This window comes from Spermophilus citellus (assembly GCF_964194105.1).
Source record: "Spermophilus citellus genome assembly, chromosome: 3".
Classification (NCBI taxonomy): domain Eukaryota; kingdom Metazoa; phylum Chordata; class Mammalia; order Rodentia; family Sciuridae; genus Spermophilus; species Spermophilus citellus.
In genome coordinates, this window is record NC_138184.1 from 182,912,191 (window position 1) to 182,936,681 (window position 24,491).

A 24,491-nucleotide genomic window follows, 5' to 3' on the forward strand; every position below is an offset into this window, starting at 1 on the left:
CTCATTCATGCACTGGATGCTTCAATCACTTGCTGATACTCAAGTAGGTCAATATGGCTGACTTGGATTAATTGGAAACTTGCACCAGGAAAGTTCAAGTCCCTCACACTGCTGCCAAGGATCTGTATAGTAAGAGGCAAGGGACAGTAGTATCCACATCATTTATTATATTTGTTTTCTCTTTTACAGCTCCCTACAGTTTCCCTACTACTTTTATTGGTACATCCTCTTTGCTAATATCGCTAAAGATGTAGTCTGCTATCCCTTTTACATTTGTTTGTTTGGTGTACAGAGGACAGAATTGAAATTAGTTGCTCTAGACATTTGGGGTTAATTTTGTAGAGTTTTTATTTTATGTTTATAATGTTTGTATAAATTTTACCAGTTTTTGTCTTTCCTGAGTTTATGGAAGACCAGATAAGAAGAAAGGATACTGAAATGAAATGGAAGAAGTTTTAGGTGATCGTGTAAGCAAATTTAGAGAAATAATTAGTAAAATTATCTATTAGGACTATTGTTATAATTCTACCAAATTCTCTTTCTTAATTACTTATGTTAAAATTAAAAAAAAAATAAGAACTGCTTGTGAACTCATGATAAAGAAGCATGGTAACTTCACAGCTCTTCTATAGGAATTTGTCTGTTTAACCCAATGATATTCTAGAACTGAATTTCAGAAAACATAATAAGGCCAAATAAACAGAAATGAAGAATTTCTGGTCAAAGATGGCAGACTGACAGAAACAAAAAATGGCACATTAAACACAGGTCTGGCTTAGTGTCCTGACACAATCTGACTGAAACAACAGAACAGTATTTCTCAAGAAGGCATAAACCCACAAGAACAGCAAGAGTAAGAGAGGAGGAAATGGCAAACAAAAGAGTTGTGAAAAATGTTTTGGAGGTCAGATGGATGAATGGTATCTAATCCAAGAAAAAAAGAAGCATAAACGAGCAATGTGAAATTTTTTAACCACCAAATGTTTAGGAATCGCCAGTGTCAAGACCCTCTAGAAAGTAAGAGTGAAGAATGGTTTGCTGTGAATCTGAGCAGAAGCACTTAGATCCCCAAATCTCTTTTCCAACTCAGCTCTCCTGTGTTGGCAGGAGCCTAGAGATTCGTTCTCCAGAGAAGGTAAAATCAGATGGTACCCGGACAGGAGTGGCAGAGGGGAGGAAACATCAGCCACAGTGGAAGGTAGAAACGGGAAGATTAAATACACATTTATTCTGAAATTCAAGAATCACAAACTGCTTCCAGGCATATTCCTAGTTTCTTACCCCTAGTCTCTGATGAGCCCAAGAGAGAATACCTACAGCTCTGTACAGCAAAGATGTCCACTCACACTGTCCAGCCAGGTTCCCCCTTGGCAAAGACCAGTGTCTGTAAATACCACCTAGGCCCACTTCACCTTTAATAATACTACACTTCTGAAAATGACCATACACGTAGATCACCAGACATTTAAGAAAAGTATTTACTGTGGAAGCCAGAGCCCATTCCAAGTAAACAACAAAGGAGAAATAGAAAAGCAATTGTGAATAAAACCAAAATTATATGAGGAAGAGGAAACTGGGAGGAAGTATTATTGATCTTCTCAGGGAGGTTTGAAAAGGTAGAACATTTATTAAACAAAAATGAGATAAACAGGAAAAAAAATCTTAGAGAAAAAAATAAGAGCACTTAGAAATTGTATGCAGATGCCACACATACAACATGCAAACATACTATTGAGAGATTCAGTTAAGAAAAACTTCCAAAAAGTAGATCAAGGGTGAAAAACAAATTGCAACAAAAAAATAAGAAAACTTAAGTATCTGCTTAGGCATTTCATCTTCACAAATGGGAGGAATTCTAGAAACAGTTAAGGCCAGAGGTAGAAATTATCAATAAAATTATTGAAAAAGATTTTCCAGAATTAAAAGACTTAAGGTTTTAGATTGAAGGAGCTCACTGAATGCCCAATAAACTGGACTAAAGAAGATACTCATCAGGGTGTATTTTCATGAATTTTTAGAAACTGGATTAAAAAAATTATCACATCTTCTGTAAAGAGAAAATAGATTTCACACAAAGAATCATGAATCAGAATACTTAGTACTCACTATGTGTCGGCAGTGAACAAAACCTAAAGACCCATCTGCTGCTCTCATTTTGATTTAAGGAGCACCACTGATATCCAAAAAACAGTGCACCCATGATTTTATGAATCTGAGGCATTTCCATCTAGAATCCTGTACCAGCAAAAGTTGTCATTAAGGGTAACGGTAGACATAAACTTAAAAATATGCTTCCCGGGGCTGGGTTGTGGCTCAGTGGTAGAGCGCTTGCTTAGCACGTGTGAGGCACTGGGTTCAATTCTCAGTACCACATTAAAAAATTAAGATATCACATCCATCTACAATTAAAAGTATTTAAAAAATATATGCTTCCTGTATTTCCTTTGGTAAGTTGTAGAATTCACCAAAACAGAGGAGGAAACAAACAAGAGTTACAATCACTGAAACTGGAAATCAGTGTGACAACTTGAAAGAGAAGGGGAAAAGTAATGATTAAGACCCCTCAAAGTGACTGTTGAGCTTTAAGAGCAGAAAACAAAAGTATACCAAACAAGATAACATATCAAGAGACTGGAATAGAACTTGGAGTTGTATTAATTACGTTGTATCAGTTGCACTGGAATTTGGAATTTTATTTGATTAAGGATATGAAAAGGAAATTTAAATAAAATTAAGAATTATAAATAAAAATTGAGTAATTCATAGAAAGTAATCATAATGAATACTGTATCCTACTTGTCTAGAACATTTATGTAGTAAATCTAGAAGCTGAATTTTGGTCTAACACCCCACAAATGATGTAAGCTATATTAGTCAGGTGGGATAAACAGGCATCATGTTTATAGTAGGGAAAGTGGTCATGAAAAAAGAAGTTGCTGATGTCCAAGATGAAGGAAATAGGAAATTATATTTACCCCTAACCTGAAACAATTGAAAAATAGAACCAAAACGTGGGAAAGCCAGGCACAGTGGCACACTCCTGTAATCCCAGTGACTCAGGAGGCCAGCCTCAGCAACTTAATATAAAGATAAAAAGGGTTAGGGATGTAGCTCAGGTGTAGAGCACCTCTGGGTTCAATCCCCAATATCAGGGGAAAAAAAAGTATGGAAAAATGATTTCACATAATAGTAAGACAATGAATAATAGTAACAAGAACAGTTTCTGAGAGATGGGGAAAGTGAAGCAAGCCCTTTTTGTATGTCCTTGCTTACTGCCAGGAGAGTTTCCAGCCCAAGATCCCCAGAAGAGGAACTTAGGTGGAGCCCAGTGGACTCCCTAACTGAAGAGACAGCTGGGAGTCCAGGAAAACCAAGGCAGCCAGGTTTTTTCAGGTCAGAGTTCTGAAGAACACAGAGACAGAGAAGGAGGAGCTACAAGTATTTGCAGAGGGTACCTGGATTCTCCAGCTAAATATTAACCATGGCATGTGAGGAAACTATCCAAATCTGACAAAGAGCCACACAAAAGGATTACAAGAGGAAATCCCCAGTGCTAAAACAGGGCCAGGAGTGGTTCCAGTTTGTGTCTCCAAGAATAAATCACCTTCTTCTAATTTACAGGCATCAAACAGCGTACCTTTAAGCTCTTTCCCTCAGCAGTGGGGAAAAAATGAGCCCTAAAATGAACACTGCTCTTTTTCTCCTAAAGATGATTAAAACCAAGACTCAAGCAGATCAAACCATTTCCAAGTAACCTAACTATGTTCTTAAACAGAGGTCAAGAGTGTTTAAGAGAATACAAAATGTCCAGCCACTCATAACTGAGAAATGATACAGAATATAAAAATAGTAAAAGAAAAACAGAGTATTAAAAGGATTATCACTATTGTGTATCATGCATTCAGTTAAGGACATGTGTGGAAAACCTATTGCTTATTTTATACTTAATAGTCAAAGAATGAGCATTTTTCTACCTAAAATGAAAAGCATGGACATATGCTTGCATAGATTCTCATAATTTCTATTCAAATCGTACTGGATGTGCTACTCAGTATACTGAGGAAAAATGAAACAAATTCATCTAGATTGGCAAGAAAAAAGAAAAGCTTTCTATTTGCAAATGACATCAACATCTATGAAGAAAATGCTACAGAGCCTGCAAAATAATTCTCTAATCAGTGAGTTTAGAAGTTATAAGACCTCAGATAAATATGTAAATGTCAATTTATTCCTATATATCAGCTACAAACAATCAAAAATTGAAATTTTTAAAGAATATATACAAGGGCAAAAAAAAAGCTATAAAATATTTAGGAATCAACCTTAAGAAAGATGTGCAGGGCTGGGGATGTGGCTCAAGCGGTAGCGCGCTCGCCTGGCATGCGTGCGGCCCGGGTTCGATCCTCAGCACCACATACCAACAAAGATGTTGTGTCCGCCGAGAACTAAAAAAATAAATATTAAAAATTCTCTCTCTCTCTCTCTCCTCTCTCACTCTCTCACTCTCTCTTTAAAAAAAAAAAAAAAAAGATGTGCAAACCTGTATACTGAAAAGTACATAGTATTGCTATCATACAAAATTAAATAAAGGGAGAGAGATACTTGTATTCGTGAGCCATAAGACTCAATATTGTTAAGATGTTAATTCTTCCAGACTGATCAAAAGGTACAATGGTATTGCTATCAAAATCCTAGTAGGATTTTGTATAAGTTAACCTGATTTGAAAATTTATATGTGAATACAAGTGTTATTTAAAATAAATATTGGAATGCTGATATGACCTGATTTCAAGAAACATAAAGCTATAATAATCAATAGATAGCATGCTACTGAGAGTCAAGAAATAGACTCATATGCATATATGGTTTATTGATTTTCAATGAATGTGCAAAGGCAACTTGAAAATGTACTTTTTCTTTTCAACAAATGGTGCTAAACTATTGGATATTTAAATGAAAGTGATTTACCTCAGTCCATGGCAAAATATACAAAAAGTAACTCAAAATAATAGACCTAGAAAATGTAGGAGAAAATCTCTGTCCTTGGGCCAAGCAAATATCCATAAATAAAACACCCAAATTGTGATTTATAATTGGAAAACTTGTTACCTTCATCAAAATTAAGATCTTTTGATCTTTCAAATACATTATTAAAGAATACAAAGTAAGTCATAGAATGGGAGGAAATATTTACATAATACATATTACACAAAGACTTTAATCCAGAACATAGATAGCTCTTAAATCTCAATTATAAGAAATGAATTAACCCAATTTAAAGAAAAATTTCACAGATATTTCATCAAAGACATATGATAGCAAAAAGGAATATGAAACATCATTACTTAACAAGAAAATGCAATCTAAAACTGCAGTTTGGTACTACCACATACCTTTTAGTATAGCTAAAATCCAAAACAATCCTGAGCATAACAAATATTGGCACAGATGTAGAGAAACTGGAACTCTGAAACGCTAGCTATAGGAACGTCATAGTACAACCTACTTTGGAAACTAGTCCAGCGGATTGTTAGAACTTTAAACACCTATCACAGAACCTGGTCATTTCACTCCAAGAGAAATGAAGGCCTATGTCTACACAGAGAATTTGATATGAATGCTCAGTTCAGCATTATTCATAATAAACAAAGTATATAAACAAGCCAAATACCTATCAACAAGAAATGGATAAACAGTATGTTCCATGCATTGGAATACCACTCAGCAGTATAAGGGAATGAACTATAGAAACATACAACAGAATGCATTGATATTAAAATTATGCTGAGGGAAAGAAACCAGGCCCTAAGAAGTATAGTTTGGGGTCCAGTATGGTCTTCTCTCCCAAAAAGCACATATTGTATATTTCTCCTTACATACAAACCAACCAAATAACAGAAAGTCAATCAGTGGTTTTCTGGGGCTGTGAGGAAATATTCAGGGGCCAGAAATCACCTTGCTTTCAGTGATGGTTTCACAAGGGTGTGTGTGTGTGTGTATGTGTGTGTGTGTATGTGTGTGTGTGTGTGCCCTCGTGCATGCATGTTCATGTGTATGTGTGTATGAGTATGACAAAACTTAACCAAATTATGTACTTTAAATGTGTGCAGTTCATTGTATGACACACCTATAAATAAAGCTATTTTAAAAAATAGATGCAGTGTTGAGGAATGTGACTCAGTGGTAGAGCACCTGCCTAGTGTTGCAAAGCCCTGGTTTCATCTCCAACACTGAAGAAAAAGGAGGAGGAGGAGGAGGAGGAGGAGAGAAAGGAAGGAAGGAAGGAAGGAAGGAAGAAAAATAAATACTAAGGGCTTCTCTACTGCAGTGGGAAGTTAGGATAATATATAAAACTAAAAATCAAGAAGTAAAAATATTAGTGTGCAATTTAGGGATGTCAACTTAAAGACTGAGATGTTTTCCTCTAGAAATGCACAAATTATTTAGGGTGTGTGGAACAAACATAAAAGACTTCTATTCTTCATAATAAAACGCTGTCAGAAGAAGTTTTCTCTTTAGATTACATGCATACATAAATTTGATAAAAATAAATAGTATACTTTAAAAATAAACAAAATGAAGGGCTGGGGTTGTGGCTCAGTGGCAGAGGTTGCCTATCATGTGTGAGGCACGGGGTTCCATTCTCAGCACCACATATAAGCAAATGAATAAAATAAAAGTCCATCAATATCTAAAAATATATTTTTGAAAATTTAAAAAATAAACAAGAATATGATTAATCATAGAGCAGGTCTATACAGTCTCATTTATCTGTGATTAATTTACCAATGTTCAAATGAGATTGACTTCAATGTACTCAGATTAGTTATTAAATATGGCTGTATTTTATTTGGTAATTGAGTGTTTTCCACTTCGCCTTGCCATTACAGAGCTGATAGAGTAGTAAAAACCCAAAATATTTATCCTGAAAAGCAGAACAAAACGATTCCCTTCTTTTAAAATGTGTTTTGTGAAGATTAATTAAGCTTCTGTGTAGTTATTTTCTGTACTTTATTGATTCGGGATTACTTGTACTCTGTAAATGTGTTGAATTACTTACACATCATGGGCAGCTAATGCTAATTCAGAACATACCCAGTGGGACCTCAGAGTCCTGAAATGCTAAATGTAATCTGGGGATCAGTAACTTTCCATTCATAAAATGTGTCACCCACAGGTTAGTGGAAATAAACAATAGGAAAGACAATGGATGGATTATGCAAATGCACTGAAAAGATTAAGCAGGGGGAGGGAACTACAAGAACCCAATTTGTGTTTTATTTCAACATGGATTACGGTTTATAGTATAGAAAATGTTTAAAGCTACTTTGCTAATTTGCTAATGCTCTTAAAAAAAAAAAGCACCACAGCACAGAGAAAACTATTAAAATAAATTAGTTGTGGCTTTTTTTAAGGGGGGGGTGAATAAAGGGGTGAGTAGAAGCAAGATTAAGGATAATTTTAACAGTTAATATAATGATAAACAGTACTCTGAAGGAAAAAAAGTTAAGTGACTAAATTTATATAGTATTAGTTTGCATGTATCTGTGACTAGTGAAAGTTTTATGAACCTAAGACCTAATCCTGAGATAAATTCAATTACTTCTTTGTTTTAAAAGAAAGAAAGAGAGGAATCAGTCTTTTTCTTTAAAAATATGCATAAAACAAATTATACTTAAAACATGATTGGGGGGGGGGACCTGTTTGAATCACAGTATGCAAAAATTTATTTCATTATTGCATCTGAGAAAACAAGTCCACCAAGCCCCTAAATAATGGAAAAGGACATGAAGATGAGTAAACTTTTTTCTAAGTCATGAGTTTGCAGATTTCTAAGCCAGAACAAGGTGGCAGCCTAAGGAAAGCCAGCTGCCTATAGCCCTTGATCTTGAGGAGGGACATGGCAGTCCTGGAAAGGGGGTGCTTTGCTGGATCTGGCTCAACAAGCAAAGAGCTGCAGCCGGATGAAATAGCTCTGATACTCAGTAACTCTTTAAGTGGAAATTGACCTGAAGAAGGACTCCCTTGTCAAGAGCAATGAACTTGTTAACATCTGGTGGCAACTGACTTTAAAAGAAGTCCACTCCTTCTCCTAGCCCCCTCTAACCCTGATTTCAGAACATCCCCATTACCTGCCCGCACTCCAGTTGTTGCTATTTAGTTGGAATACATGGGACTAGAAATACTTGGGACAGATAACTGTGCTGACCGATGAAGTGCAGAGGGTTTGTGTGGTGTAGGGAGAAAGAAGAATTAGACACCATGGTAGCAAGGCAGAGTATCAGCAAAGGGGATGGGGAACTTGTGCAAATGTTTCCATCTCCAAACACACTAATTATGGGAAGAAATGGGAGAAATAATTTCATTTTCTCCTAGAGCTTTAATAATAACAAACCTTAAAACAAGAAATTATTAGGTAGTGCATATTAATTGTCTCTTTGTGAATGACCCTTGAGGCTCTTTTTAATTGAGTGTCCTCTTTGAATACATGCTTCATCAAAACTCAACTTTTTCATCACAGTTGATACCTTTATTATTTAAAGCTTTTAAATCATAGGGCTAGGTAAATTTTAGCAGTTAAAAGTTTTCCTGGATGAGATGATGCTATTTTAAGCTGTTTCTGTGGTTTTCTAATAATGCCAAGTAATATAAGTGGGAATCATTGACCTCTTGGGTATTAAATGTTTGACTTTTTTGTTCCTTCTTTTGTCTTTAAAGATATTGCTTTCCCTTTGGACGACCTGAAGGTGCTCTAAAAGCTACACTCTCATTACTTGAAAGGGTAAGTTTGAACATTACTTTGTAAAGTCTATTTGCATTCTGAATTTCTGTGTATATTGGTTATTGAACTAGGCATACAGTCTCATCCCTCATAGTCTACTACAGGAGTTTGTTGCATTTCCTGAATTTATTACCTTTTCTTACTACATTCAAGTTCTCCCGCTACCAGCTTCTCCCTCCTGGAAGACTTTCCACTGCCAGCCTGTTTTTTTGATAATATCCATATTTCTTTTTTTCAAAGATTTTTTAAAGATGGACACAGTATCTTTATTTATTTTACTTATTTTTATGTGGTGCTGAGGGATCAAACCCAGGGCCTCACACGTTTGAGGCAAGTGCTCTACCACTGAACTATAACCCCAGCCCATGATAATATCCATATTTCCACTTCTTTTTTTTTTTTCCTCTCATGGATTAATCTTCTCTTGTTTCAGTTAATTATCTCTGTTTTTTAAGGTCTTTTATTATCTCTTCAACTTTATTGTACTTCTGCTTGCCACTGTCCTCAGTGACTATCACAGTATATCATTTAATATGTACAAACACATCACTCCTATCATTCGTTTCATTCAAAATATGTCTTGGAATTTATTTCACTTCAATTTATGTGTTTCTTTAAATGAATTCACAAGTTTTAGAAAGTGTTTTGCCCTACAAGATAAAATAGCAAATAAGAGTTTAAATTCATGCTAAAAATCAATTTTAAATGAAAGTATACACTTCTTTTTACATGGCAGTTGAGGTTTGAGAGGTATCTTTTTCATTCCTTTATAGATCTCATATGCTAGTTGGATGCTAATGGTTAAACATGTTGAGTAACGTGGTCAGCTCCTGGTCAATATCAGAATTTAAAAGAATTTCTGGGTATCATCTATAGCTCATGATTCAATTATCCTGGTCCTGATTTATCGACTGGTTCTTGTGTATTTTTCTGCCAAATTAACTTTAGAGATTTTCATTGTTTATTAGCAACTCCACTAAAAACAGAAAGGGAGGACATTGCTCAGATATTACAGCCCCATTACAGTGACTTAAGAACAAGGGATATGAGGACTAGAACTGATGATTAAAATGAAATCTTCGGATTATGGACTGATTTCATTTATATATCCCTGTCTTATCCCTGATTGTTGAGCACTATGTGATAGAAATATTATGATAAAATTGTTGTGCTAGAATTTTTGTAATAAATGTTGCATTCAACCCAAGCTTTTCAGAATATTCATTTCATTCGGTTCATTAAGATATCGTGCATAAACTGAAATCCATAAAGACTGCTTTACTTTTTGGAACTGCGTCCCATCACGTTGTACCTAGGGCAGCCTCTCTAGATCCTGATTTCCATGGCAGAGCTGCCCTCCTCCTCATGCATTTGAGAGGTGACAGGATGAACAGTGACCTTTATTCCAGTTTTAGTCACAATCACACTTCTTGGTGAATTGAGAGAGAAATGTTAAGGACCATTTCTTTATTTTTTTTTAATGTCTCTTACTGACAACTTAGAAAAATAAAATTAAATCTACATGTGCATCCTTAATACCTATGAAACCTGGGAAGAACACAGGAAGGAAGTATGAAAACAGAAGTTGGTTCTCTTGCTTCACCTGAAAAGAGGATTCAAGTTTACCCCATTCCAAATTAAGTGCCCAGATCTTACAATATATGAAATATTGCCTAATTTAAGCCCTAGACTCATCTCTGTGGCAGTCATACATTGTAATTTCTAGTAGATATTTCAGCTATTTAAAGTTTATTGCCATAGGAAGCCTAATGATAAAATTAATAATTCTTCCTAACAAAATTGATCTTAATGTTAAACTTCAGCAATAATCATATTTAATAGAGTGATGCATGTTTAATGTTTACATGTATTTTATTATGCACAACCAGATTTTTCTGGCTACAGAGAATCTAAAGTACAGTTCTAATTAAAGTGTCAGAATAGCATGAAGAATAGTTGAATTTGATAAAGGAAGAAATTTTGTGAATGATAAAGTTTATTGTTTTCAAAAAAGGCTATCTTACATAATAAAATGTTAAAATGGTTATCAGACTCTTGGATGACTAAATAAATTAGAGATGACAATATCCTTAGTGATGAGGCTGATTTTTAAAAAAGAATGAAATAATGATTAAATAGCTTTTTTTCATGTTCTTTCAATATTTCTTTCAAGACAGCACACTAATAAAATAATTAGAGCACTTACAAAAGCATCAACTTCTTTATATTTTGTCATTAATTTTATCCTTTAAATATAAGCACAACAAGAAAATCTGCTCACTATATTCGAGTTTGACTAATAGTATAATCAAAAGTTATTTGATCAGTTGCATCACTAAGAAAGTTTCAGAGAAAATGATAAAAGTATTTATATTTATAAAAGTATTTACATTCATATGACATTTTGAATTTTGGATATAATTGTATTTGCTCCTTGCCAATAATAAAAGGTTTTAAGGAAAACTCCAAAAACACATTTTTGGAACCCAACAGAGAATAATTAGTTATTTTGTTCAAAACTGCGGGAAGTTTCCATATAGTTTAGCCTTTGATACATTTCACTAAGACAAAGAAGTTTCCTTCCCCTTATTTTTATAGTTTGTGACAGTAATGTTCAGTAGATCACAGTCATTAAGGTTTAATAAGTGAAAGAAGTCCTTTTGATTTTTATAGAGATTGAGCAGTATGCCAATTCTTAGTGGAATTTCTCTTAATATTTTCAAATATATTGCTCAGAAGAGCTAGGGCATTTAAATTAGAGAAGTACAAGACAAACTTTGTTTATTATTTGTCCCAGGAACTGTAATCCTGACCTGAATCAGCTGCTCTAATGGTGTCTTGGGTCCCTTGAGGAAAAGTGACAGTCACACTGAATGGTGGCCTGGCCTATGGGAGATTTGGATGTGCATAAATGAGGCTTAGACAGGAGGAACCAAGATCTGAGGATTAGGTTCCAAGTTGTGAAGTGCCGACCGGTTACTTACCCCCGAGTTACAGAGGACCCCTTCCCCCTCCCCAGGAATAGGCGTGTCTAGGACAATTTGTCTCATTTAAGTATTTATTTTATGCAACATCTATCTTCTATCTGTCTCTCCCCCTCTCCCTCACCTCTTTCTTGGTAGGTTTTAATGAAAGATATTGCCACTCCCATACCAGCAGAAGAGGTGAAGAAAGTGGTCAGAAAATGCCTCGAGAAAGCTGCCTTGATCAATTACACTAGACTCACAGAATATGCCAAAATAGAAGGTCAGTGCAGTGAGCAATTGCCCAAGTGGCAGGGAGAGCCAACAATGCCTATTAACTGAGTTTTCTATGAGAAGTCTTTCCTTTCCTGAACGGTCCTGGACCATGGCAAAGGGAAATGTCTCATTAAAATCTCAGCTGGTGAACTGAAGAGCTTTTTCCTATTCATTGCTTTAATATGCCTCCTGGGACTCTGCTTGAATGAAAGACCCAGGATTCGTGCCTAAGTTGTCCTTTGTTCTTATTTTGAGTTTTCGAGAAACCAAAAGGTGTTTTTACGGGCTGTATTTTTTGACATTACTGTAAGTATGTCTAACATTTCAATGTTGGGCTGTGCACTCTTTCCTGATCAGTCTCAGTGTAGTATTATGTAATTTTATTTTCTATTCTGCAGTGTCACTCAGAGAAGGAAGAAACTTGTTGATTATTGTGAGGGCTGAAATAAACCAATAGAACTTCCTGCAGCTTTTAATTGCTTGTGATATATTGATGCATTTGAAAGATTAGATCTCTCAAGGGGACTGTGCATTTTTTTTTCTCTTTCTTTGGGTTTTATTCATTTTAAACATATTTAAAATGTTTAGAGATAAACAGATTGAAATTTGTGACAAAATCGGCATCTATTCATTGATCCTTTGAAAGATTTATTTAAAAGAACCAAAAAAGACCTCTGATTCTTTGCTCAAATTACCATAAAACTGACCTATGTAAATACATAGCATTACCTGAGGGAGAAAGAAGTTTGAAGTTAATATTAAATACTTATATCTGAAAATAAAAAGCAAGTCATCCTTTAGAAAAATTGTAGTAACAATGGAAAATTTTCTTAGTGAATTATAAATTTATGAATTAGTTAATATTAGGATAGTATTATCAAAATTCAGGCAATGGAAAACATCTGATTATAATTGGTTGTGCTATCACTCCTTTTTTCTCTCTAAATCTGGTCAAGCTCTCTAACAAGCATGTGATAACCAACCTCCTGAGTGATTAACAAAAAAGCCATCTCATCACTATAGCAACCAATATTATATCACGAGAGTAACAACATGACACCTCCTTAGTTACCAGTTTAACATCATTAATTATGATATCATGTCGTGTTAAAGCAAAAGCAGTGAATATTAGATCATTTGCAGAAAGTGGAAGATAAACACATTGGTTTTCAGTTTTGAATACTCATTCAAATAATTTTCATGTTCAGGAGTATTAGGTGTTCTGAACAGAGATTCAAAGAATTAACATAAAAATGGACATATTAAAACCTTTCAGATATGTCAAAGAGAAAAAAAGTTTGTGCATACCTTCAATAAGCACAACATTATTTCGTATATATGTCATCAACCTTATCCAAAACACTATATGGTTCCTTTTGATCTTCATTGTTAGATAACAATTTTTGACCATTACCCTATTCAAAAATACTGAAAAGATACACAATGTATTTTTCTATGAACCCATGTATTTTATTATAGTCATGGAGCCAAGTTAACATGAATAAAGAAACTTCTTTTACTCGTGCATGTAAAGATAACTCTGTATTAGTGAAAGCCTATGCTGGACCAAATGGAGAATGAGCAGAGACCACACCTGCCTCACCTCATATCTCCAGTCTAGTGTGAGAATATTCGAGAAAATTGATCCTAACAATCTACTCTGGTGGAACTACCAAGTAATCTCCTCTAAAAACAAAACAAACACACACATACAAAACAAAACAAAAAAAAAAAAACAAAAAAAACACAAACAAACAAAATGATGTGGGGCTGGGGTGTAGCTCAGTGGCAAGTGCTTGCCTGATTTGTGATCCCCAGCACCACACACACAAAAAAAATCTCTTGCTTGCTAGCTTTTTAATTATCTACATTCTCCCTCCTTTTTATCTTTATAAAATATGCTTTTGTTTTGTGTCTAGGAACAGGCCAAGAACAAAACAAATTTAAGTTGGAAATAGTAAGGAGAGCTTACTTTTTCTTGTTTGATTGACCTTTAGTGTTACATGAACAACATGAGTAGGCTTTGCTTTTCTCCTAAATTCTCTTTTCTTATGTTTTAGGCCTGGCAGAAAAGGAAACAGGTAATTAATGTCTCTGCATGCATGTGCCATTATTTTTAATGTGGTGTCTTTTTTTTTGTTGTTGTTGTCATTAAACTATTTTTTTGAAGAATACTGACATACAAAAAGCTGCATATTCTTACTGTATACAGCTTGATAAATTTGAGATAAGTATACAGCTATGAAGCCATCACCAAAATCTATGCTATAAACCCATCCGTTATTTCCAAAAGTTTCTTCCTATCCTCCCCATCATTATTACTATTATTTGTGATAAAAACACTTACCATGAGATCTACCCTCCTAGCAATTTTTAAGTGTATAATATAGTTAACTGTAGGCATTCTGCTGTGCAGTAGGTCCATAGGGTTTACTCAACTTGCACATCTGAAACTTGGAACCCCAGGATTAATATCTGCCCTATTTTCCCTTTTTCCTAACCACTAGCAATCACTGTTCTACACTCCACTTAAATGGGTTCAACTAGTTTAGACTTCTCCTAAGTACATGTATTATTGCACAAATGGTGCGTCTCCACACCGTGTACAACCAGAGAATTTAAATATTGTGCTCCATTTGTATATGATGAATTAAAATGCATTCTGCTGTCATGTACAACTAAGCAAAACAAATATAATCGTAATAATAAAAAATAGATTTCTCATATATGGGGTTCTGCACTGTTTGTCCTTATGTATCTGCCTTATATACCAGAAGTGGGATCACTAAATCCTATGGGTACTTCTTTTTTTTTTTTTTTTCCGCCCCCAAGAACTACGCCAGATCACATTCCCATCAACAGTTCCTAAGGATTCTTATTTCCCCTTGTCCTCACCAACCCTTAGTGTGGTGGTAGGCAGTTTTTGGTTTTGATATAGTCATCCTAACAGGAGTGAGGTGATACCTGCCACATTCTGGTTTTGATTTCCATTTCCCTGAAGATCAGTTGTATTGAGCATTTTTCATATACCTGTTAACCATTTGTAAGTCTTTTGAGAGCTGTCTCTGTTCCTTTGCCCATATTAAATTGGTTGTTTTTTTATGGTGTTGTTTGATTTGTGTTATTAAGTTGAATAAGTTCTTATGTATTCCAGGTATTAACCCCTCTGTTGGATATATAGTTTGCAAATATTTTCTTGCCTTCTGTAGTTTGCTTTTTTATCTCATCATTTCCATTGCCTCTGATAGTCTGGTGTTTTGAGATTGATGAATAGCTCTCTATTTTCAGAGATCATTTTGATTAGGATACGGAAAAGGCTTCAACTTTTTTAGAACTATTGCTGATGCTTTGTTGGGAAAACAGGCCTTTATCTCTGTAAAAGTTCGACAATATTTTTTGATAATGAATTCAAAGCAAAGAACCTGTAACCATGTTAATGTTATGCATTGTGTTTAAAGCTTGGATACTCATCTTATTTGGAAGGAGTTGCCAATATTTGAAGGGCTCTTAGAACTAGAAGAGAGTACCATCTTCCTTTATCACTCTTGAAAAATAACATGAAAATAAAAAGCATAAATTCTATTACATAAAAGCAAGCGGTTCTTAACTCTGAAAGTTGTTAATCAGAAAAAGCAGAGGTTATGAAATCCCTTTCTCAGGAAAATGCTTGGAAGGAGTTTTTCTCTGCAAATTTTCTCTGAAATTTCAAAGATTGTATTACTTTGTTTCTTGTACCTCTTATTATAATTATAAATTATTTAACTTTATATCCATCCTATCTTCCTGCTCTTTAGCCCCTAAGGGCACAGTCCTTTCTGACTTGTTCCTAGTGCCCCAGCACCAGGATCCTATCACTGTATCTGGTGACACAGAGGAGGCTCTCAGAACTTTGGAAAGAGGCAAGATATTATTAGTTAGTTTCATTCAGAAACAATGGAGGAAGAGACAAATAATGTACCTTTCTAGGCCTAGTTTCCTCGTTTTGGTCTTATTTACATGCAATGTTACAGACAAGTTGATTGGATTGTTTTTCACTGAAGTCTTCTGTTAACAACTCTCCCTTCCCCCTTTCCCTCCGTCCCTCTCTTATTCCCTCTCTCTGTCCCTCTTTCTCTCTCTCCCTCCTGTTCTCCCTCCTTCTCTCTCTCCCTCCCTCTCTCCCTCTCTTTTAGTGAGAGAAGCTTTTAAAATTATTTTCATTATTTGACCCTAGAAAGTGACAGGAAGAAAAAAAAAAAAAAACAGATCCATACCTTCCATACCTTCTAAGGGGAAAATAAGAGACCTTAAAATGTTTAATAAGTGCTCTTTAGGGGAAAAATAGAATAAAAAAGATAAGGTTATTATCATCCCCACTTATGGCAACCCATTGCAATAGTAGCAGTCTCGTGCTCTTTAACAAGCTTTTCAAAACATTTTATGATGTTAAACTCCACCACAATGCTATTATGAAAAATAAGTTTTTATTCTATTTTACAAAGAAAGTCCAGGTATATCTGTGGCTTTCCCTCTGCTACAGGGTAAATAAGCCAGCCAACTGGGAATAGACTCAGGTGTCCTGATCCCTAATCTATGGGGTACACTACTTCTCCTGACAAAGAGAAAGGGGTCAAAGTGGACCTCCATGAAGTGTGGGCAGGGGTGCCCTGTAGAGTTGCCTTGCTCTATAAAACGGAGGTGGGAAGAGGAGAAGAGATGCCACATACTCAGCTGACCCTCAATGGAAGTTTTCCCTGCACTCCTATTTGACATCCATACCACTGCTCAACCATACAGGTCAGAAACTCTAAAGTACATTTATTAAAATGAAATGCTTATTTAGAACAGAGAAAAATTGGTGTGATCTCTGATATCAATGAAAGGAGGGGAAAGCTAATATCAATTGGAGAATGTTCTGAAGTAACAGGAGTTTCTAAGAAATGAATTTACCCTCCTTTAGTTGCATTTAGTAGCAGGTTAGACCTACAGAGTTAACTAGTAGATGTGCTTGGAGAGTACTTTTAAAAGTAGGTAAAAATGGGAAGATCAACTGCATGTCTAAGAGTTCAAAAGTTTGATGACTCTTTCAAATGGTAGTCTCTTGAGCACTTATACTATCTAAAAAGAGCAAAATTCTGCCCAAGATGTGTTGTAATTTTGTCAATTTGACCGCCAGTGTCTCCCAGAGGTTTTCTGTTTACATTGTTCCATAAGTTTCTTAAGCAACTTTACAAAATGGAAATTTTACAGAAGAGATCACTGAGATTTCAGAAAAGACTAGTAACTTAAAGGAGGTCATGCCATTGTCACTGAAATTCTGCAGACTTGGGATTCACACCCTGTGTCTCAGACCCCAGAGCCCCTTCATAGTCTTCCTGCTGCTGCTGCCACTCCAAGACTATCTGAATCAAAGTAATGACATCTTATATAAACACTTAGGCATATCCCAAAAGCCAAGGCTTAATATTTGTTAATAATGGTTATTTGGTAATAAGAACAAACACTTCTGTGCCTGGCACTATTCTAAACTCTTTATGTATATAAAGTTACAACAATCCTTTGCAAATAAAAATTATTGTTATTATTTTTTCTTTTTTTAAAGAAAACTGAATGAGAGAAGTTATACAACTTGTCTACAGTCATATAGTTACCAAGTGGAACATAAGAACTCACTGTTGATCTTTCTTCTTACCTTTCTCCATCTTTCTCTCTCCTGAAAAACTATAGTTAAATTTGTACTCAGTTAAAAATTGTTTTACTTTTTTCTCATAGATCTTACGATGTCAGGTATTGAAAGGGATTAAAATTTAAAAATCCCCTCCCAACCCAGGCAACACAACGTACGTAGTCCATTCACCTTTCTTATTGTCCTATGATGTTAGCTACATGGGGGGAGGGTATTTTGTGTTTCATAACTGCTATATCCACAGTGCTGAGAAAAGTACACAGCACATATTTGGTACTCCATAAATATTTATCAAATATACAGATGAGTTTATGGCACAGACTATTTTCAGGCTACTTACAGAAATAACATCTATAAGTTGGCGGGCTGCCTTGCAAAAGGTTATTCGAACCAGTCACTGAATAATTAAAATATAGGGCAAAAACTAACCATTTAAAAAATAATAAGAACAGAAAAACAAACCCGAGTTTTATGCTGTTATTATAAGAGGGAGAAGCAGGGAGGCACTAACTTGGGTCAGAGAGGTAGATGTTCTGGATAGTAGTTGTATTTATGGTGCTGAGTATCTAACCTGCTTCCATTGTTTTATAATCCAGCATGCTGCTCAGTTGTGACTCAAATTCACTTCCATCCTTGGAAATTCTTCAGTTGTCCATTGGCAGCATGAATGTGCATAATAAAGAGATTCTAAAATTTGGTAATGGATTAAATAAAGCCTCTCTCTAGATGTCTTCTTTCCTTCTAGGGAATTGTTGGCACATTTCATGAGAACTGATAGTTTGTTTTGAGAACTGAAATTTCTAAAAAACAATTCTTTTTTTTTAATTTGGGAGCTATAAAATGCTATTTGTTTGAATTTTTTTATAGTAATAATTAAGAAATCTGATTTACATTTACAACTAGCTTTCTTCTTCGGTTTAATTATGCTACTAACTATCCTAGTTATATAGTAGTGAGATTATTTATAATCTAGAATTCAAAATGACACTGAAACTCTGTTTTATTTTGTTTTGTTTTAGATCATATACCTTGTTGATGTAAATTAGATTTTTTTTTTTTAATACCGGGGTTGAACCCAGGAGTGTATAATCACTGAGCCACATCCCCAGCCCTTTTTATTTTTTATTTTGAGACAGAGTCTCACTAATTTACCTAGGGCCTCACTAAGTTGCTGAGGCTGGCTTTGAACTTGCAATTCTCCTGCCCCAGCCTCCCAAATTGCTGAGATTATAGGCTTGTGCCACCAAACCTGGCAGTATTATTTTTCAAGAAACATCCATGTGTTCTTTAGTTCAAAGAATTTCTTGTAGACAGAACAGCAATAATCCTCTCATAACAGTTCTACATTTTCCTGGAAACTCTGTATCATATTGTGACTTACGGTTGCTATTACTTAGAGCTGGCCTTGACATATCTTTCACATAGGCTTCTTGTGAATCTAGGAATGTGGAGGTGCCCTGAAGAAAAGGTGCTGTGGATAGAATAGATGAAGTCTTTGTATGGGGAGGATCTTTTTCGGCCCTCTGGTTGCCAGGTTCCCAGGTCCAAGCCCCAGTGAGCTCATTTTCAGAGTCTCAGTTGAATGGATGGGGAGGCTTCCCCAGAGGCACAGTGCTGACTTTGTTTGAAAAGAGAAGTTGCACTGTGGCAGTCCTTATGTCATTAGAATGCATGTGCCATCCAGGTAGCATTTTAATTTAGCACTGCATTGTCAGGCAATAGTGATAAATAATAAATAAATAAAAGCTTTCATGCTTGAGAACTTGTGTGCCTAGAAGCCGTGTGTGTAGACAAAACGATCCAGTTGATGAAAATGTCTAGTTAGCAGTGACTAATTTCTTGCTAATATTTCTTTTTTTGTTGTTGTTTTAATTATTTTTTTTTAGTTGTCAATGGACCTTATTAATTTATATGCAGTGCTGAGAATTGAACCCAGTACCTCACACATGCTAGGCAAGCACTCTGCCACTGAGCCATAGCCCCAGTCCCTCTTGCTAATATTTCAAAGATAACATAATAGTTTTCTCTCAAAGAAGTTTTATGTGTTTGCTTATGAATTTGTTTTAAATTGTTTGAGTATTATATGTCACCATGAACTATGGTTTCTAATATCTAAATGATAGACCCAAATTGTATAGTTCCCATAAACATGGACAACTCCTTCCAGAAAATACTTGGCATATTGAAGGAAATTGAATTCTCACCCAAAAGAAAGCAACAGGCTGTCAAAGAATTCCCACCCAACGTTTTTGGTAGTGTGGTATGGATAATGGGACCTTGCTCACAAAGTAAAATGACTACTTCCAAATCACCTGCTGATTAGGGACAGAACAGTAGGTACAAATTGACTTTAAGACAATGAAGACAATTACTGATTTTTTTTTTGTTCTTTAGCATATTTGAGAAAATCCTTTCAGAGTTTTTAGTTAGTAAGTACTGCATATGTGTATTTTTTATAAAAGCTCATTGAGCTATACTGATTTAAATTTCTGTGATCATCTGATACAAGACCAACTGAAATTTATTTTTGTATATATAAGATGTGGGTATTGTTCATAAGGTCAGGGGAATATTTAAATAACCTAAGAAGATGAATTTTTTTCTGATAGTCATAAGTTACTTTGATTCCATCCTCTAATATGATATAATGGAAATGTTAATTTTAAACTACATTTAACAATATGGTTTTTTAATCAATATATTGAATTGAATGTCTTTTATACTGCTCCCTGATGACATGATTGTTCTTTTTCCGTTTAACATACAGATAAGAAAATGTCGAGAACATAATCCCCTTTAAGTAGTACAAAAGTATTCACTTTGGTCTTTTCCTCATCTGATCTGCAATGAATGAGGACTCCTACCATGTGTGTTTGCCTCAACATTTCTCCCCCTACCCACTAACCACACAGGAAAATGATTCCACACTATGTAATTTGTGTTCACACTAATTCATTAGCTCATCACAATGTTGACAGATTAATTCCTATGCATCCAACGATGTTTGAGGGGAATAATAAGCAGGACTGCAAGGATTATTGACTAAAGGGGCGAACGAAGACATTATTTGCTCAGTCTGACAAGGCTGAAGCTCTGTGTGCACCCTCAGTTCGTGTCATACAGGGGAAAGTCTGCTGGGAAGCATCCAGCTTCTGTGTGCATATTCAGGTAGCCAGCCAAGTGAAAAGTCAGGCAAGGACCTGAGAAGCACCCTTGCACACTGAAGGCACCAGGATCAGGACCTCTGCACTCACCAATTACCCAAATGAAAGGACTAAAGGAAAGAAGAGGGCTCTGTCAACCTCACACAAACCAAGGAGATGCTTAAGGACAAGTGCCTCTCTCCTCTCCAGTGGGTTCTGAGATGCCTCCCTTAAACATCCTTCCTGCTTCATCTGAGTGTGATTCTAGGAAAGCAGTAATATGTGTTACTCTGTTTAAAACTGCTGACAACCCTTCACACTGCCCTCTGCTTTCGGCTTTCCACCCCTTAAATTGGAATGAATCTCACCAGCACTGACTGATTTGTCATGCCTCTGCGGAGGTGTTCTGTGACCTCAACAATGACACTTTTCCTTCATCCACAGTTGCTGTCCATGAGTCATCCATCCTGTCCTTTCTTTTCTAACAGAATTCTATTTATTTTTAAAAATTATTTATCATCCAGTGTGAGTTGTAATAGATAAGGGCACCCTCAGTCACTGCTGGTCACGGATAATCCCATGGATAAAAATCAAAAACTTGATTAATCTTGAATGATGTCCTCTTTCAGGTCACACTGTCACAGGAATTTGATTTTAAGTTTTAATGACACAAATGTTAGGATATTTGAGGAAGGACACCTCCTGAAGGTAGGCTTCAGCTTTCTAGCTGTTTCCCTACAAACATCAGCCTCCACACCTACCCATGTCTCCTGTTCCCTGAATCTAGAGAGTGAGGTTTCTTCCTCTTCAAAACCAATGCAGTCTCCCATGGTGTTGATCTCAATTCCACCTACTTCTTTCTGAAGATTTTACTTCATTATGCATCTCTTCTTTCTCCAGTGGCTGTGGTTCTTTTTTCTAGATTTTTATTTTTCATCCATAACCATGGTATCACCCTAAAATATGCTTGCTTTGGGCTCTACGCCATCTTCTAGCTGCTATCCAAAGAGTAATATGTACTCTCACCTTTATTTCACTCACTTGACTTCTCGTGTCACAGAAGTGTGGCTTCCAATCTTGCTGATCTGCCTGGTGGGAGAGTTATGCAAGCCTAGAAGGTGACAGGGAGGGAGGGAAGCATTTAAGTTCCATTCCTACCTCTCCCTTGCATTGGCTTGAGACAAGCAGTGTCCCTTACCTCTTGCCATTAGAATTGGAAGCAGTAAGCCAGGTCACTGGTACCTGAGAGTAATATTAATAGAGTGAGATGTCAATGAAAGCTAGAGTGGGCTGAGTGAGTTTTCCTTCTTCTCCTCTGCCATTCAGACCCCAAGCTTAAAGGATTGCAGCCCAAAGAGACCCGTTGACCTATGGCTCCTGCTTTGAATATAACAGATTAAAGGTGAATCCCTGTCCAGTGGATTTGCCTAATGGATTGGTAAAAGAGGAAAAAAATCTGTACTTAGTTTTGTATTGCTTGGGGCTCCCAAATTCTCACCTCAGACTCCCTGCAAGGGACATGGTCAAGCACCACCTGTCTTCTCTTTCTCAATCCCTTCAAGAGAGCTGAGCTCTCATGTCACAATAATTAGATTCCTGAGGAGTACAACTTCTCCAAAAGACAATAAACGAAATGGTGTGTACCATTGGAATCGATGAAGCTAATATTTACAGTGAGTATGATATCTCAAGGGGACACAGGATGGTAGGAGCAATTTGATACAGGAACAAGAAGTCGTGAAATATTGGGTATAAAAATAATATGGTTGTAAGAAAGATAAGGATGAATATACCTGAAGACTTTGTTAGCAACCTGGGAAATCAGAATGAGGACAGCAGGAAAGGAGAACGTGGTATAAAACATAAAAGGAAAGCTAAGTGGTACACAGAATAGAAGTAGAGTAAGTTCAACTTCCAGCAGACTCAGGAGGAAAGAGATACAAATGCAGTATACAAGGGAAACAACTAGATACAGGAGGCAGGCAACCATGGAGGAATATTGTGAGCAAGTACAAAAATTGAAAGTCTGGTTGAAATTGAAAAATTTCTTGAAAAAGCATTTCCCTAAAAATCACAAGAAATAAAACTCAAACAGGCCAATCAGCTTTTAAAAAATTGAAATAGTTGTGAAAGACCTGCCCTCCCTAAATCTCTAAGGCAAGTTAGTTTTGGAGGTGAGTTCTACCCAACCTAAGAAACAAATCATTCCTATTCAAAATAAGTTCCATAAAATGGGAAAAGAATGAAAGCTGCCTAGTTCATTGCAACAAGTAATATCACCCTATTCCAAACCTGTCAATACAATAGAACAAGAGGATTATCATGCATCTATTTTATTATGAGCAAATATGCAAAATTCCTAAATATAATATTAACTCACAATATCCAACACTGCATTGGAAAAAGGAGTCAATGGAATTCATCCTAGGAATGTAAAAGTTGTTTTACATCAGAAAACAAATTCAAAGGAAAACCAAAATTAGTTCAACAGATTCAAATAAAATATGTGAAACAGTCCAAACCCTTACATCTGGTTAAAACTTTTACTGTTATCAACATAAAAAGGAGACTTCCATAACTTTATAAAATTTACAGAGAAAGATCAAACATGAATATTTTACATAAAGGAGAACATTTGGAGACATTCCCTCTAGGATTAGGAACAAGTACATACACTACCCTAGCTCTGAGAATCTTGAATAGCATAAAAGGAATAAAAAATACATGAATCATAAGATGGAAAGAGTAAGTTAACTCCAAAACAAAAGTTTTGGAGTCCTGTCTTACAAGATACTAAGAACAAGTTATAAAGCCTGTGATCAGGCAGAACAGGAATATAGAGTCAGACCTCTGTGTCTCTGAAGACTGGTGGGATTCATCCATGTAAAGGAGAGACTCAGATCAGGGTGGGGATTGGTAGGCTGCTTAGGAGGTGCTGTTTGAAAGGTGGGCCTGTGTAATGGGTAAAAAAGAATCTGGTTCCTCTCTTATGGAATCTTTTTTTTTTTTTTTTTTAAAGAGAGAGTGAGAGAGGAGAGAGAGTGAGAGAGGAGAGAGAGAATTTTTAATATTTATTTATTTTTTTTAGTTCTCGGCAGACACAACATCTTTGTTTGTATGTGGTGCTGAGGATCGAACCCGGGCCGCACGCATGCGAGGCGAACGCGCTACCGCTTGAGCCACATCCCCAGCCCCTCTTATGGAATCTTGATCTCCAATGAGATGGAATCTTGATCTCCAATTAGATCTCAGTATAATGAAAGAAATACCTAACACTATAAATCTAGCATTTTTCCTTGAACACCCCCAAGTGTTATTTTTACCTTTTCACTTCTTAGATGATTTTCCAATTTTGTCTTATATCTGAGTCAAAAAACAGAATTGTTTTAACTTACTTACTTAGTACAGATAATAAGTTGAAAATACTTAAATGAATATGTTGCTGTTTCTCTGAGATCTAGAAAAATTATATTCTTCAAAAAAAGTCATCTCTGGGCTGGGGATGTGGCTCAAGTGGTAGCGCGCTCGCCTGGCATGCGTGCGGCCCGGGTTCGATCCTCAGCACCACATACCAACAAAGATGTTGTGTCCGCCGAGAACTAAAAAATAAATATTAAAAATTCTCTCTCTCTCTCTCTCTCTCTCTCTCTCTCTCCTCTTTC

The 24,491-nt window shown here is 35.8% G+C and overlaps 1 protein-coding gene across 5 annotated transcripts in view; it reads left to right on the forward strand.

Moving 5' to 3' along the window:
- The window catches only part of CADPS2 (calcium dependent secretion activator 2), a 548,538-nt gene that overhangs the window by 409,770 nt on the left and 114,277 nt on the right, over window positions 1-24,491 (forward strand). For 3 of the 5 annotated variants that reach the window (XM_081286753.1, XM_081286749.1, XM_081286750.1), the window contains exons 15-17: window positions 8,719-8,782; window positions 11,905-12,028; window positions 14,082-14,102. In XM_081286753.1, the coding sequence (XP_081142879.1) occupies window positions 8,719-8,782; window positions 11,905-12,028; window positions 14,082-14,102 (209 nt within the window). The remainder of the gene's footprint in view (window positions 1-8,718; window positions 8,783-11,904; window positions 12,029-14,081; window positions 14,103-24,491) is intronic. The other 2 variants (XM_081286751.1, XM_081286752.1) reach the window with 1 other exon arrangement.